Consider the following 18,123-nt stretch of genomic DNA (forward strand, 5'->3'; position numbering starts at 1 on the left):
CCTACTATTCTGTTTTCTGTTGAGACACTTGTATCCTCACACAGGTTCGGAAAAACTACATGGAATGGACATTTTTTTCCAGTGTATACCGGTCGCTGAACAACCCCCACGCCGCACCGCACCGCCCTGCCCGCTTCTCCTCTTCTCGGGTTTTCATGATTGGTTCACCTTTCCTGTCTGTCAAACGTGTGTGGGCGGGACTCAAATAATCCACTCGTGTTCACTGCGTTTTGGATTGTGCGACATAGCAGACCGAGACCGGGGCAGACGTTGAGCTACAGCGGCAGCTTCTGCTCTGTTACCATAGGTCGACCGTGATCAGTCCCTGAGGCTGACTGCTGCTCTGCAGAGTCCCGCAAACTGAACCCGTATCTGATTATCTGGTGCATCCCTGCAAACATCTAGCATATTGTTTTGTTTTTTTTTAAAAGGAACGTTTTCTTTTTCAAAGAACCACAATCTACGGCTGGTAAAGTCGATTGTGTTAATCCCCTTTTCCTCATAGACCCGGCAAAGACGCGCAGGGAAGTCCACCTGGATATCTGGTACAGCCATCCAGTCCGGTTCGAGGTCCACTGGGGGAGAGACTTGGAGAAGTTAGTAACGCGGAAAAGAAGAGTAACAAAAAAAAAAGGAAGACAGGATGAATATCAAGAGTAATCTGATTTTTACCCTCTATACTATTTACGGGATTCTTCTCAAAGGTGAGCCTGGGACGAGTGGTGCGTACGTGCGCGTATGGTTGTGTGGATGTGCGTCAGGACACGCATGTTTATGCGCGCATGTTACAGGCCAGTCGCAGGGCAGCAAGAGTCGCTGTCGCACACAGGTACCGGTAAAAAAAAAGGAAAAAAAAAGAAAAAAGATGCAGACCTTGAGCCCTCTCTTGTACATGCAGACGTCAAGTGTCTGCGCGCGTTTGTACGTGCGCTCGCAGACGTGCATGCGCAAACGAGAGAGAGAGAGAGAGAGAGAGAGAGAGAGAGAGAGAGAGAGAGAGAGAGAGAGAGAGAGAGAGAGAGAGAGAGAGAGAGAGAGAGAGAGAGAGCTTATGCTGTAACATTCGTGGTCTCTATGGTATGTTAATGTTCAAGAATTAGGGGATTCCTATTTTCAGCACATGACCTCAGCATCACACAGGGCAGCCTGGCGCGTTTCCCTGAGCTCACGATCCGGTGTTGTTCCCTGTGTGTGAGTGGCGCTGGGAAGACACACCTCACCATTAAGTAACCATCCTCGTAGTTGGTTTTCACTTGCAGCAGTTGGATGAGTCGCAGAGATGTTGGGTGCGTTTTGCGTACTTTGCTGTCTGGTGTCACCGAATACAGAATCGTTGGAATCTCAGCCACCAGATTGTTCATATTTTTTAAAATTATTTTATAAAATTGCCATGTGTTTTGTATGCACAGTTAGGGTGTCTTTGTCTACAGCGCGCAGTCAGCTGTAGACTTGCACGAAGCTTTTGCCATAAACTTAAAATGAGTCCAGCCCTACATGACTGTCAGGTTCCCCATCACATACACAAAAGTTTATTTTCCAGTAAATCATACCAGTCTATCACTATTTTGTCCTTTGAATTAAAGTGTCTTGTAGCAGATTGTTTTATGACACCTTGACATTCATTTATTTACATAACTTTAGATCCACATGATGGAAAACAGCTTCCTGATGTTTGATCTCCTCTGAACATGTTTATTTTTCTTGTCTGGTGGTAATTTGTGATAATTGCTCCACAGACTTTGTGGCAGTTGTGATAAGACAACAAGGGGATCTGTGAATGTGCCGAGGAGGTGACATTGGGGGTGAAGGTCACAGTGAATGGCGCATGCCTTCTAAGAGTGTTTATAGTGTTGCCTGTCAGTGGAAGTAGAGGTGATAAACAACAGTGATAACAACAGTGATAACTGTAAAAGGCAATTACAGTGAATTTCCTTACATTTGAACTGGAGTCGAGTGCTTTAGTTTTTTGATCGCCTTTATGACTCATAGTCTAAGTTTCTCAGAAATAAATTAACAGCATCATGGAGAATGTTGATCTATGTAATTGAAAAAAATAGTGAACACTGGGACTCTTATGATCAAAAGAATGGTTGATTTATGTCTGAGAATTACATCGATCTTTCGTCGTCATATCAACCATCCAACTTTGAGGATGCCCACACTTAATACTGTAAATAAGCTGCATCACTGCTGGTTTCTATGAATCTGAATGAAAAAAATTGTATTCGCACAACATTTGTTTTTGTTTCTGTGTTTTTATTTTGAGGGGCTGAGGTCAAAGAACATAATTTTAGGGGTAGGGTTATGTGGATGTGAACAATTTAGCCTCTATTCTTCATTTTTATTTTATATTTTTATTTTTTTTGATTATTGTGTTCATCCTTTGTTACAAGTGGCAGGAGGGTGCTAGAGTCGCTCCAGATCACCTGTCAGTCAAACAGCAGGGCAACAATGCCACACTGAGCTTTGGTTTTCGTTGATATGAAGTCCACTTCATCTCCCTCAAATCATCAACATGCACTCAAGGCATTGTGAAAGCAATGCATTATTATGAAAGCCTTGACTTTAAGCACCATTTTCACATTGAGTAAATCCCAAGACGAGAGATCATTTGTGCTCGATTCCCTTGATCATTTGTTGTTATCTCTTTGAAGTGTGTGTTTGTGCATATGAGAGAGAGTGAGAGCAGTCCTTAATAACTAGACATGATTAAGGCCGTTCTTGACTTAATGAATTGGTTTGTAATGAGTTATCTTAGGGTCTCGGTTTTATCTGACAGCTCCCACTACAACGGTCTCCTTCTCTCTTTTCCTCTCTCCCCCATCCCTGAAGAGGATAATGCTAGGCTGCCTGATTTGAACAGTCATCTCTCTGTGCAAGACCTATTATTGTATAGGTTCCACACAGCAGGGAGATATGCCTGCTCTTGAATGAAGTCTACCTAGTTCAAGCCATATCCGCGTGCTCTGTAAATGACAGCTGTTTCAGCCCCCTTTGGGCCCGCTGCCAGCTGCCATCGTGGCATCCAGGGACACCGAATCTCTGTCGCTGACTAGACCTGCATACTATATAGTGTGAACATGAAGTGTTGTGATGGAGGTTGTTGTTTACCAACAGCCCGAGTTGTTAACATATTATCCAGTGTGTCTCATGTGCCGGAGCCAGAGAAAACAGCCTGTTATGCAAATAGGCCTCTTACGTAAGAGCTCGGGGATGAGCAGCAGGCGAGGGGAGATAGAGGCATGGAGCAGGAGAGGAAGAGGGAGATGTTCTGGAATAGAGGAGTTGATCTTAGAGTATGTGGGAGGAGAGGTGTGGAGGAGGACTGGGCAATCTCCTCTGCTATAGTGTGTGATACGTGCACTGCTTGTTGTTCGCTGCATGGATGGCTGTTTATCTCTGCTGCGCTGTCTGTTTCCTGTCCCTCAGCCTGGCTGGGTAGTCTGTCTGTTTTGAACTCTGATCTTGCTAGCCTACATACAAACCCCCGCTGAGGGATATGTTTATCCCCGCAGTGAGTCTAAGCGGCTGAAGGCTGACCCTCCATCCCTCTGTACTTCCATCCATTCCTCCCTCGCTTCATCCTCCCATTCCTGGTGTGGAGCTTTGTGCCACAGCAGCGTGGGAAAGCTACAGATAACAAGCGTCCTTGTGTGTGTGTTTGTAGAGCCACTGATTACACCGGAGAAACAAGATGTTCTCTCTCGCTGTCTCTCTCACACTCTTCCCCTCCTGCTTTTGTGTTGTTTGTGAATGTGTTAATTGTCATGGTCATGCTGTGACAGGTAGAACATGTGAGGTGCTGTGTAGCGGTGCCGTGAGGTTTCAGTGCTGAGAGTCCTCAACGGAGCAGCATCGGCTCAATGTGCATCACAGAGATTTATTTCCCATGATCAAAGCCAGTATTTAGTCAGTCCAGGTGTTCAAAAAGTTAAAACAGAGAGGTGGAGAAGGCTGGAGGGGAGCATGTTGGGATTGGAAGCTTACACTCTCCTCATGGCACAACAGAAAGGGTTCTTCTCCAGAGATGCTCCAGCAAACGCTTCGAGCTCAGCTGCCACCTTCTCCAAATTTCTTTACGCATGACTAAACAGGTGCATTTTTGGCACACTTTTTGCTTGAAAATGTGCCGTTCTGGCAAATTCAGATGGTTACGCAATATGTTTAGACAGTGTGTAAAACAAAATAGGAAGAGGCAAGAGGACAGTCATTGTTAAGATGAAAAAGGAAGAAAAAAAGAAGAACGTAACTTAATGAGATTGAAAAATAGGTTGTGTTCGCATCAAATGATGGAGCATAACTGGATCAAGCATCAGTGATTCTACCACTTAAAGATTCCCTTCTAAACAAACACTCAAAACAAATATAGATAAATTGGACTGTATTGATCAATCACCTGTAACTGAGTTTGCCTACTTTTTTCATGTCATATGAGAAGCCTCAGAAAACTTCTGCCAGATCTGAGCCTTATGTTTAAAGTGCTGTGTGTGCACGATTTAGCCTGCCTGTATGTGTGAACACACTGATTTGACAAGTGTGCCTTCTGAGAATATGGCCTCACAGGATGCCAGCTGCTGTTTCATACACAACTTGTGTCCTGCTCACCCTATTGTGCACACACACGCACGCACACACACATATAAATACATCATGCTCGTCAAAAATCATCACCGGTGACCTTTACTTTTCTCTGCAAGAATCCTCTTAAAATAGAATAAAATTATACTAACATTGTTACAGATTTAAATTCAAGAGGAAATGACATTTATAGAAACATATATATATATATATATATATATATATATATATATATATATATATATATAATGTAATATAATCATATGTCGCTGATGACTGACTTCAGATACATAAAAAGTCTGCTTTTCATTTCATAAATAACATATCTGTGGATAATCATTGTGGAATAAATGGATATTTATTTTGGCATCTATGCTGTGCTTCATATTTCTTTGGCAGAGTATAATTTAAAGCCAGCCCAAAAGGGAGAGAAGGGGGGGGGGGGGGATCAAATACAGCCTCCTACGGAGAACAGTGAGGGTATGAGCCCACAGGTGGATTCAGCTGCAACAGCAGCAGCAGCAGTAGCAGTCAGCAAGTGTGCACCCTAAATAGACCCCCCAGTAGCTGTGAGGAGCATGCAAGCTCAGCTAACATATCAGCTGATGGTGCTCTTTCCTGAGAGTGAGCGTGAAGCGACTTATGAACATGAATATGGACTAATGTGCATTATCGATGCACATCTTCTGACTATAAAAGCTTGCTCTGCGCTTTAAACAGGAATTACTTTTGATTCAAAGTAGCATTAGGGAAGAGAAATTTACGCTCATCCTTGTGTTCGAATCGTCTTTTTTGTCTCGATTCCAAGACGTTTGGTTCCTTTTTCCTGACTCAGCCGGAAGCATTCAGACGTAATCAACGCATTCATTTTGAACGTGATCACATACATTAGGGAAAGACAGACTGCGGTGTCAGCTGTGAGCGTGTCAGCCTTGGCGTACGCGTGCGTGCATATGTGATGTCTGTATTAGCATTGAATTCCAAAGGATTAGCGAGTGGCTAATCTGAGGCTCCAGTCTTTGACAAGCCATGTGTCACTAATCTCAAACACTATGGAATAAAGAGACACAAACACGGTCACCACTTTGGATTAAAATTCTCAGATGGTGCATAATGCAGATGGTTTTCATCTTTTGCCTTAAACAGGAAAAGGTGAAAGAGGTGGAAGCTGAAGAAAATGAGACATTAAAGTTAATTATCCTTCTTCTCTGCAGCCTTTCCTTCTCACACATGCTTGCAAAAAAAGAAAAAGAACGTATTGGGTTAATTTATCATGCACTCTCAGTTGAAACTATTGTGCTTGTGCCCCCCCCCCACCCTTGTCTTAACAACTCTTAACCAAGATAATGCTCTTCTTACGTTGTGTGCCCTTTCATCTGACAGCTCCTTTTCATGTAACTCCCCCAGGGCTGGAGTCTGGAGACTTTGTCGTGCATGTTACAGTAATCATTTTCTTCAACACAGATAAAGAGATGGACAGCTGCAACTCTACCAACTCTCTTAGCTCTCCTGTCCCAAATTTGATATTGTTTCTGAACTCCTTTTTGTTTTTGTGACAGAATGCATTCATCCAAAGCGAAGCAACCCCTTTCTTGTACATACATTACACAAAATGTGTTTGTGCCACCAAAAAACATATACACTCACACAAATACACCAGCACACAGACGTGGAGAAGACAGAAACAGACAAAAGCAGCAGACGCATGTTTTGTTTTCCAGGGCTACATTCACTGGACTAAACAGAAGATGAAGCTCAGAAATTGTGGCATTTTTAATTTATTTGTGCTGTTTTTATGACCCAGATTCAGAATGAGAGCTGTTTTCTCTTTCTCTCTCTACACACAGACATATTTTTTCAGTCAAATCAGCGTTGACAGGAAGAGAAAATTCACAGGGAATATGTTGAAAAAGGATGAAGGTAGAGCACAAACATAGCGGCAAAGGGAGGGAAAATAGTGCTGCTATCTCCAGGCCCTAAGATTTGAGCTGGAGATAAGAATGTGTTTTCTCTCTTCTCTTCTCTTCTCTTCTCTTCTCTTCTCTTCTCTTCTCTTCTCTTCTCTTCTCTTCTCTTCTCTTCTCTTCCTTCAATACAAACAATGAATAGAAACATAAAAAATGGAATTGAAAAAGGATTTCTGCTACTGAAATATTTCAAATTTAACATCATATACTGCATAGTCATACTGAGTGTACTTTATTTCCAGGTGATTATGGAAAATTTATACCAGATCTGTTGTTAGCTTTTGGAGCTTGTATTTCTATATTCAGTATGCAAATGAGCAAATCAAATCATCCCAAGACACCTCATTTGAAATGAGAGGCGAGCGACCCAACGATGGGGATAAACCTGACCTTTAAACCAGCAGGTTAACGTGTTTAAAAGTATGAGTGAAGAGGGATCGATAGAGATGGGCGTAAACTACCCATACCTCAGCAGGAATAAAAGTCAGATGATCCTTCATTTAAATGCGGTGGTTGATTCGGCTCTGCGGAGGATTGAGGCGGCTATAGCGATGTCACTTGAGCTGGCATACTCTGCTCGATTGCAGTTTTCCAGGTTGTGCTGGAGCTGCTGGTGTGTCCCACACGAGGAGAGCAGTGACAGGATAGCCCTATGTGAGCTGACCTGGCAGATTAACACAACTCAAGGTCCTGCTGCACTTATAACATCACACATGCACTCCTGTAAGCTTTCACTTGCAGAAAAAGAAACGGTAATTGGCACTGAACACAATACTAAAGTAATGTTGCTGTTGTCACAGCCATAACTGAATGTAGAAGATTATTTTGTTATTTTATTCAAAAACTCTAATAAGTCTGGGATTAAATCCGTACACCCTTTTTCCACTCACAAATTAGATAACATTTTACCAAACTGCAATTCTTTTTTTTCATATATGCATTTAAGAAAATCGTCCACATTACATTTTCCTCGCCGATCTTGTTGTTCCTCTTCTTGGTTTATTTTTATTGTGCATATTTTGGGATGCAGTAAATGCATGGTGTCTCTTATGGACTCTCATACTTCATACATTTATTGTCGCCATAACTCAGCTTTAAGTCATTTTGCCAGTGCAGCTGTCTCTGTAATATCTGGCTAAGACATTCCATGTGTATGCTGCATTTAGATCTCATGCTTCTCTAATATTGAATAATACACTGATTTAGCGCTTAATTGGTGAATTCATTCTTATGCAATAACAACATGGAGTCATGTCATAACATTAATTGAAACGCGGGGATTTACTGCAGACACAAATAACTATCTGTGTGTTTGTTTTAGCATTGTGATCTCTAAGGAAGTGGAGAAGTAGCTAAAGCTAATTGAATTATAATTCCCCAAAGACATATGTTTATGTTAATTGACTTTCTCTGTGTGTTTTGTGTGTGTGTGTGTGTGTGTGTGTGTGTCTGTTTTTGTAGTCACAACTGCATTATCGCCAAAAGCCACTTTGCAGTCCCTCGTCTAATCATCCGCCTGAGGGTTCACCCTCATCCGTGATTCAGTGCTTGAGAGCTTTTAGATGCTTTTTTTTTTTTTTTTTGCTCGAGAGCACTTTCAGTAGATGTCTTATGTTATACAAGCATGCGGTTGCTATCCATTACCATTGTCTCCACCTCAAACGGTGCAGGACCATTGTGCTCGATAAACGCTATAAATTGTTGTTTCAGTTCTTCGCTTCCGGACACCTGTTCAATGTGCAGAACAACCGGGCTTCAGATGGGAGTAAATCTGCATGACTGTGTGAGTGTGGGTGCGCAAGTTTCAGTGGTAAACCATAGTCGGTAATTAAGTGATTATTTTTTGAAAACATAAAGTCTGAAATTTCATCTTACTGAAAAGAGTTCCACCCATACACCCATTCTCACACATAACAATGAGCTTTAACACCTGGTTACAACACGCACTGAACAACCACTCTATGACTACAGTACATTTATGTGTTTCCAATAATCTTTCCACCAAATTTCTAAATTCTATATTGATTCTAAGTTTGGTTTCTAGCTGCTTTCTGTGCAGATTGCTTCAGGCCTGTTGTAGTGGGGGAGGGAAAATGGAGTCAAGTGAGACAATTTATAACAGTTAAAAAGCAAATGAACTGAGACCCTTGGCTTGGGAGAATGAGCAACAGCATACATAATGCGCCTTAGGGATTTCTTCTCCGCACTCATTGTACTGTTTCACAGCGTGTGTGTATGTCCAAGCTAGCAAACACATAGTGCATAGGAACACACAGCCCCCCCTCCACCATCTGTCTCTGTTTGCCACACTGCAAATCCATTCTATGCTCCACGACGTTATTCCCCCCATCCTAAGTGGCGCACACCCCTGAGTTTACTTCCCCTGTCCGACTCAGTGGAACGGTGACAATTTGCCACCACATACCCATCTTTGTTAAAGATGCTGAATCCAGCTGGATTTTTCTACATACTTTCATGTTCCATTTGAATTTTTTTTTTTGTACGTTGCTGCTACACATCGATGCTTTTGAGATTTTACATATCAATTTGCCTTCTCCCGCTGCCTTGTGTTGAAATTAGCGTCTTATGATATTGTCCACTGGTTCAACACCGGACTTCAATAATCCTCCTCCTCAAATATTAATTCTTGTATTTTGTCAGACAGACATAACACATGCACTAACACATCGCGTGAATCTGGGAAAGATTCGGATCACTAGTTTTATAGCTAACTCATCACCAGTTCTAATCAAAAAGCTTCCCCAGCACCAAACCTCCTGCTGAGGAAACAAAGAAGTTATTATGTTTTTAAATGGTCTCCAATTACGGCTAATTTCACCTCCTATCTTAAAGCTATTTGCTTCTCTCTCACTTTGCTCCAGTTGGGTGGAACAGGCATTGTGCTTTGCAAAAACAACGAGTAGACAAGTTAAACATTCAGCAGATGCATTCTTTTGGAACGCAGAATGTACTCCCTCTCTGTCTCTGCTCATCTCCTATCATTAGAAATGGGGAAACACAGTTAACTAAATTCCTCCTTTATCTTCCTCATTAGCGAATGTCTCACAGTGCACTCAATTACTCAGCCCATCACTCCCCAATACGGAGTCAAAAGCTTCCACTGGCTGAAGGGAGGCAATATTCTCATGTAGTTCTTATGTGGTAAGACTTGTTTAGTGTGCTGTGCATTAATGTTGTTAACATAAACATATTCTCTCCATTATGTGGAGTATCACAGCACTGCTCATGCGCTGATTAAAAGGTTATATTCCTGTCATTTGGCACTGCTACATTTCAGACCATTATCTGGAGCTTGCTCCAGCAAGGGCATTTAATTATTTTAAATGTTAAACTGTAGCCCATGTGGTCAGAGAACTGATCCTAACTGGATTCATTTCAAAGCACAGGATATCACCTGTTTATATTTTGGAAAGCAATCCTTCGTTTTAAGATCGTATTAATAATTGTTTCTTTTTCCTTGAAAATTTGTCAAAACGGTAGTTAAGAAATTGTTATTTCTATTGTTGACATCGATCAGACGAATGAATGTAAAAACCTGAAAATTGGGGTATTTAGATCTTACAATGAAACTTTTGAAATAGAAATAAAACACTTCAGAGGATTTCTTTTCTTTGTATTTTAAACCCAGTTTTGCCGTGACATTCATTATTTTTTTAATTACCAGACATCACGTGTTTTACAGGATCCCATATCCTTTTGGACACCCAGACAGTTTGCCAGCATGCTAATGCTGACATACAGTATGTGTATCCACTTCAAATGGACCAGCTAATGCTAATCTGTGCTAATCCTTTGAGAAGCACCCTTGGAGCAGCATTATCATGCTACTCTGAAGCTGAGATGGATGGCGGAGGGGAGAACGCAATAGAATACTGAATGGAGATATCAACATACAGAATGTTTACTTGCAACGGGAGACATGTATAAGTCCTCACAGCATTGGTCACCTTCAAATGTAATCACACACACACACACACACACACACACACACACACACACATAGAAAATCTTGAAATCTCCCGGGCATAATACTAATGAGACAGTTTTAACCACAGTTGCCGCTGGTGAACGGTGGCCTAGTCTCTCACTCCAGGAAGTGTTGATCCCTAAGCTGTTCTTGCAATGCAGTGTTCATCATCATCATCATCATGGTGACCTTATTAAATGTGATCTCCTAATAAAAAAAGAGCCATTATCTTACTCTAAGTTGATTATCACAGCTGGTGCCAGTCCAGCTTGTTTGTGTAATCTTGCAGCCACTCCTTCACCTCCTTCGACATTATGATCGCAGATCTGACGTCACCGAGGAATCACATGTTAACTTTGTCAGAAATCTCATAGCGTCGAAGCTTTTGATGAATCTCATATTTGGGATTTTCTATTTGAGATAGATCATTTTCATTTTCATTCACAATTGAAGTGCAATGTGATACCCTTTATCCCAGAGAGTATTATTCTTTATCGCACCGCATGGCGAGGCATGATAATAAAAAAAGAACCCTGGCTATCAGAAAATTTACATCGTTCCATCTCTTCGCTCACATCCACACGGCAAACGTAAAGTGATGACAATGTTTTTCTCAACAGCGATCTGCAGTTTTAATATATTTTCCCTGGCACCCTGACATCCTCCTGTACATGAAAATGAAATTGATTATTAAAAGGTGATAGTGGTATTGATAAAATTGCAGTTTTACTCAGATCTCTCATAAATGCTTGGTTCTGTCATGCTTTTGGATTGGCAGCGTGTGCTAATTCCTGTACTTATGCCTTTAACTTTTGTATTCATTACACATACTACAAAGGGATATTGCCTTATTAATGCTGAAATCATGTTACAGCTGTCCACAGATATGCACAGTAAGGAGCCATTTCAAGTAGCACGATATTGAAAAAAAAAAACAAGATAGACTAGAACCTGCTGAGAAGTGAAGTGAAGGAACTCAGAATACATTTATTCCATAATTTTTATCAAATGTTGCTATAACACATAGACATATTGCTTGAACTGCTAGCAGTGGGTACTTGTCATTCAAAGGAGACCATCTTTGATAGAAGAGCTAACAGGAAAGTGTAGGAGGAAAAAAGTGCAAACAGATAAAGACAGCAGAAGACGAAGCAGAGGAAGGTGATGTGCTGTTTTTAAAGTGTTATGTTTTTTCCTGTGGCTTAGTTGGGAAGCTGAGTGACATGTTATTGGCCACTGTTGCACCACTGCTCTGTTAAAGCCCGCTGTGATAAGATGAGATGAGACAGGGTTACAGCAAAACTCTGCCTCTGTATTTGTGCTTGTGACATAAATATACAGCCAAGGGATGAGAGAATTAGAGAGATGCCAGGGTAACAGGTTGGATGTTGGGAGCACAGAAGTATTGTTATATCGCATTTGCCCCCTCCGCTGCAGACACAAATCTGGAGCAGAGATAGATTAACCCTGAGAATTTGAAAATGAAAGATAAAACAACAAAACAAAACATCTGAGACAAAAAAATAAAAATAAAAATAAAAGGCAGGCCTGCACAAGATATTCAGGAAATGAGCCTTGACACAGCTTCGGTCTTATGCTTTAACCCCTAATCTAGCGAGCGCTATCTCACAAAAGCAAATAGTATACGCAAACTGAAGTTTGAACCATTTATTATGTCCGTAGACACAGAGATAAAAATACAGAGGTGATGTTTTACAAGGCCCGTTTCATTTTGCTTTATGAGAAGCGTCGCAGTGGATGCAATAAAAACGTTTGGTCCACTCCTGCACTGTCTGTCTCTCTCTTCTCTCGTCTGGATGTTTTTTTCTCTCTTGCCCTCGACACCTCACTCTCCAGCGTCACCCGGGGCTTTCATCTTGGCAGGGTGCTTCCTTTATGAGAATGCTCCAATTGGCAGCAAAGCGCTCTTGTCAGACACCATTCATTGCACTTGCATAGATATGAAAAGTGTTTTAACAAGCACTGTTGGGTTTTCCTTAGCGTATGAAACAGCACACCCAAGGAATTGTGGGTTCCGCAACCAAATAAAGAAGGTGAGGAAGTTTAACATTATCTTTTAGTTGAAATACTTTTTGGTCCGCTGGTGAGAGCTGTTAGAGATGAGTGACATTCACCAAATGTTTACTTAGTTATTTCCATGTAAAACACTTAAAATAAAGAGAGAGAGACTGCTTTTATTGTGCTGCTTTGATTCACTACAAGGAGCAAGTGAGCAATAAAAAAAACCTTTTCTTAATAAACACTCTTTAATTAATTAAGTTTACTTGTAAATATGTGGTTCAAAATGACATATACATATCTGTTCCACACAAAATATTACATGCACTTATATTAGTATAATGCAGTCACATAATTCAATATTTTTTCACATCTGTTCAAACGGTCAATTTCACCTACCAAAGAGGAAGAATTGACTTCTTGACGAATTAAACACAGATTAATTCTAAAAGTAATACAAGATCCTGAACATGGTGGAAAAATGTAATGAAATGGTTATACTGCTCATAACAATGTTAGCACTCTCTTTTTCTTATGTTTGACACCTTTTTTGCCCAATAAACCTGTTGCATTGAGTCATTTGTACAATCACAGCAGTTCTTGGAGATTTATAGCAAAATAATAGCAAAACACTCAGCAGTCACAGAAATCTAACCCATCCAACATTGGTTCCTACTTCTGCCTGAGCACCAATTATTCCCAGGACACACAGTACATCATACAGGAGGACAACACCTCAATAATTAAAAACAAGATGAAATAACAGAGGTTATGACGGTTTTCTTACAAGTAGTCAATAGTCTTCATTACTGCTCTAACTTTCAACCTGACCTGAATTGTCTTCAGTCTCGATGTTGGTGAACATCTCCATAAACATAAATACATTGTGGGTTTGTTTCCTGCTCAGAAGTTCACAGAGACGTGGATAAAAGAAGGAGGAAACACTGCAGGTGACGTCAACAGGGAAGAAGAAAAGACCACATGAAGTCTGACATCAGAGCAAACTGTTCACTTAGCCGGAGATTTGTTGAGTCATTATAACATGAGGTGAAATTTGAATCTACGGGGTATTAATGTAACATTTTACAGCCCGTTAGCATTTGGCTAAATCCTTTTGCTATGTTTGTGTGCTCGCCCCTCATCCATGGTCCTGAAGGCTAATTAGGATATCTTCATCTTCCACATCATGGCCGGCACAGAAATTAAAGTTTTATGTCTTTCTCAGTTTATCTTAAACATGAATGTTCATCTGTTTGGAATGTACAATCATAGGGCCTCCTATTAACCTAAAAAAATTAGCCCTCTTGATGGCTTATTTTTTCATGAATAAAAAAATAGAAATCAAAATGCCCCTCCCCCTGTATGCACCTTGCATATACCATTCATTCAAGGTGACATGTATTTTATTTGATCATCTGCTGCTTTTGCTTCCAGTTGAATGTCAGAAAGCAAAGGAATAAGTTTGTCAGAATTTCTTCCTGAGTCGCATGACAGAGATTTTCATTTGCAATGCAGGTTTTTTTTTTTTTTGAACAATTAATGTAACAACTCCCCTGATTCCACGCAGTGTGTGGCTCATGTTTTGTTGACAGAAGCTACGCAACATTGTGAATTAATTCTTCCAGATCCTTTACTTTTCCCATGAAACCTGGGTGCACCTGAACAATAGAGGAGAACATGAGAACAAGAGAGTGAGTCTCAGTCACCATTTATCCATTAGATAAATGGCTGCTGGATGGAATGTCTGGGCAGAAACAACCTGTGGGATTTGATGAAGTACCCTTGGTAAGGTAATAGCCTGCTGTGAAGTCAGTTAAAGAAGGTTGTTGTTGTTTTTTGCTTTATTGATACATAGCTGTTGGGTAGGAGGTGTATGATTCTAGTTTTTTGGGTTGGAGTAATGAAGTGTTGAGAGTTTCTGGCTTGGGCAAACTAAAAAATTAATATATGAACTGTGTATTTAAAACCCATGGTCACGTTTTTCACCACCTTTATGTTGTTCATTACAAATCGCAATAACATCCATTTTGTTCTGTCTCAAACATTTTTTATATTTAAGAGAACAAATCAGAAATCTCATGAGGCTCAAGACAGGAATCATTCTTTTAAATCTGTTAATCATCTATCGAAACGTATTAAATATACTTGAACCAAGTAGTCCTTTCTCATTTGTGTCACAGAGCACGCCGAAAATTCCATTCCTGGCATCCATTGATATGAACTTTAATTGATGAATACTGACTACCCATTATTGCACCTTTGCCACGTTCTTGGAGCACTCATGTTTACAGCATGTTTTCAAGTCGGCACTGCAGGACCAAAATCACACGTAGAAAATCACACTTGACAGCTGCTGTATCATTATGTTGCCCCGATTCTATTTTGGCGGTCTGCCCTGTTCAAAATATGTGCATGGAATTTGTGAAACTCTAGCCTCAGTGTAGCTTGATCTTTAGCAGCCAGGAACAACAGAGAAACTAAATCACATAACGTGGCGAGTTTTACAATAATTCGAGTTTTAATATTGATATTGTCTGAAATTCTGAAAGGGTCCTATCCTTATACAGAGTTTATTTTACCTCAAGAAAGTAGTGCATCCCTGGGATGCGCTTCAACAAACATTTGTGGATCCCAACGTGACATTTATGCATCACAAAAGTAATACAGTAACAGGATATACAGTAGAAAGCATATGCAAGGATTGAGTTTTACCAATAGTAGAATATAAAAATATAAATCCAAATAAACTATTAATTTTATGGACTTTATTAATAACGGCATCATAACTGTTTAAGTAAAATGAAAATAAAAGTGTACTTACATATTATTTCTATCAAAATGTTAAAGCCTGATAGTCATTCTGAAAAAAACTGTTTTGGATATAAATAAAGCTGTAATACAGTTTTTTCACTTTTGCTTCTCACTCAATAGTTTTCTTTGCCTTTAATTCATATATTCTTCTGTGAACGCAGCCCCAAGCTGAAAGAACCTTCTCCACACAAATTTTTGTAAGCTGTGTCCTCATTAGTTTGTTTTGGGTGCTGACATTTAGACGTGCCTCACTCATGGAAAGAATTGCGTCCATTGTGGTGCAAATGTTCAGACTTTTGCTGATTTTTGCTTGGCTTCTTCTGCGTCTTTATGCATGCTATCCACAGTAATATCTGTCTTTTTTTCATTATTAACGTTTGATTGTTTTTTATTCAAGAAAGCACTCATTGTAACTTGGTTTTTCTCAAACTCTTGCATGTTTTATGGAGGCATGATGAAACTTAATACAGTACTACTCCTTGCTCTTTCACTGCAGTATGTAAAAGGAGCAAACATTGTGTTGCCGTTTGGTCGATTTTAATAAGACTGAATCACTCCAGTGAGTCTCATAGAAACTTGCCATGATCAAAACATAATGGCAACTTCCGGGTTCAAAATTTAAGTGGGGAAATAAATAAATTGTAAAAAAGTTTGTTGAATAATAGTGTATTTTTTTCAAATATTAGCATTGATTTTTTTATTGTATGTAAAGTTTTCCTCCCAGGGAGGCACGCTTCCTGATGATCATGCGTCCCTGTAAAAAAATGTGCGTCAAAGACGCAAGGACGCATGTAAATGAGAACGTTGCTTATAGACCATGGCATATAATTTCCTCTTCTCTACATCTGGATAAAGTGAGACTTCACTTGATATCAGTGCTTTGGGGCAATGCAGATGCAAAAACGTTACGTGTAATTTAAAGTTAATACACATTATCTATCAAAGGATGATTTACAATGTAACCATGGCTGTACTGTGTCCTTTATAACTAATTATAAAGAACACAGTTATATTAATTAATTGAAAGAAAATGGGAATAACAAGTCAAGACATTGATGGCAGTGAAAGAAATGTGGATCTGACTTTTTTGGATGCTACCTCTTCATGTAGTTTATATTTGGTTTTAATTTATTTGGGTTAGAGGAGATGGTCCTCTCGAGGAGCTTGTTAAATTTAACCCGGGGTTGTATCCTAATCCGAGGGTTGCTGTTTGATGAATGGAAGGGGAACAGCAATACAAGTCTGACATGAGGAGCAAGATGATTAGTCAAGAGCGGGTGTTGAGAATTCTAAGTGGTTTAGAGTAAATAATTGGAACATCAAAAGACATCTGACAGAGTGGAAAATCCATGAATACAGTCTTTGTGACTTGCTAACTTTCATTGTATAATGGAAAGCTACCCATAAATAATCAGTCATGCCCGCATCCAATCAAAATGAGATGCCACTAATATTTAAAAAATTGAACAAATTTATTCATTTGAAAAAAAGGTATATATATATATATATATATATATATATATATATATATATATATATATATATATATATATATATATACATACATACACACACACACGTATGTATGTATAGAATATATATTGTATAGATACCGTATGTATGTGTGTGTGTGTATGTATGTATGTATGTATATATATATATATATATATATATATATATATATATATATATATATATATATATATATATAATGTTATCCCTGACTATGTGTGAGTCATTACACTCTTGTCCATGAGTTATGCGAACATATTAAACAAAGCGGGAATGCATGAAACTGCCAAGACAGATGATGACCATGTACACTCAGGAACCTATTAAATTATGAGGTGGATCTGAGTAAAGTAGTAAATCAAGTCATTGTTTTCTCATTTCCTTTAATGTCAAGGCAGACATTGCTCAAGGTTTCTTTCTACTACCAGATAAATTATGTCATTTTTGCAGAAGGCTTTGCCATGAAGTTGTTATGTTCACGACCAACAATTCCGCAAGAAGAAAAAATGGCAAAATTCAAATAAGATAATTTCTTTAATTCTTTTCTTAAAGCAAATTACAGGGGTCTGGGGCGGTGGCTCAAAACTATCTCTGGTTGGGGGAGAACAAAAACTAAGAGCCTGGCGGGCATCTGACCAAAGATAATGCAAACTGAAACCTTGAAAGCATGGGAAAGCCTGTGGTTAAAGCAGGAGACTTGAACAGATTAAGGACAAGCCAGCGGAGTTTCGCTAGCTCAGGTGCAGGTGGAAACTGGATGAAGGTAGAAACAAGTTGAAGCTGAAAGCTCATTAACTTGACAACCTGTAGCACCAGGAACCAGTGAAATACAGGGAAAACAAACAACTGACATAAACCACTTAACAGCAGGTCTTCTGCTTAATGAAAAATAGACCTAAAAACCAAGGAGACAGTTTCCTAGAATCAGTTTGAAGAGGAATATCCTTAGCAGATAACCATGTTTTCTAAGCAGACTTGATGCAGTTGCATTGCCATGCTGGTTAACATAGTACTTGTTCTCCTCTGCCGTGTGAAGCAGTTTTGCTCTAACTTGTTTCCAGATATGACAACAGCGATGGAGGATAAACCTATACAGAGGCACAACTATCACACCCTCTTGAACAGGAACCAGAGGTGGCAGATATCCAGATGATTCCTCAGAGGGAGTGATACCTGTGGCTGAACTAGTCAGAGGGGTATGGGCATATTCAATCCACGGATGGAATTCCAGCCAGGAGAAGGGATTAG

General features: G+C 39.8%; 1 protein-coding gene across 3 annotated transcripts in view; it reads left to right on the forward strand.

Moving 5' to 3' along the window:
* Nucleotides 1–248: 248 nt before the first annotated feature.
* Nucleotides 249–18,123, forward strand: part of cadm2a (cell adhesion molecule 2a) — a 209,510-nt gene continuing 191,635 nt past the window's right edge. For all 3 annotated transcript variants that reach the window (XM_068331827.1, XM_068331829.1, XM_068331828.1), the window contains exon 1: nucleotides 249–704. In XM_068331827.1, the coding sequence (XP_068187928.1) occupies nucleotides 644–704 (61 nt within the window). In that variant the 5' untranslated portion in view covers nucleotides 249–643. The remainder of the gene's footprint in view (nucleotides 705–18,123) is intronic.

Source organism: Antennarius striatus, chromosome 13, assembly GCF_040054535.1.
Source record: "Antennarius striatus isolate MH-2024 chromosome 13, ASM4005453v1, whole genome shotgun sequence".
Lineage (NCBI taxonomy): Eukaryota > Metazoa > Chordata > Actinopteri > Lophiiformes > Antennariidae > Antennarius > Antennarius striatus.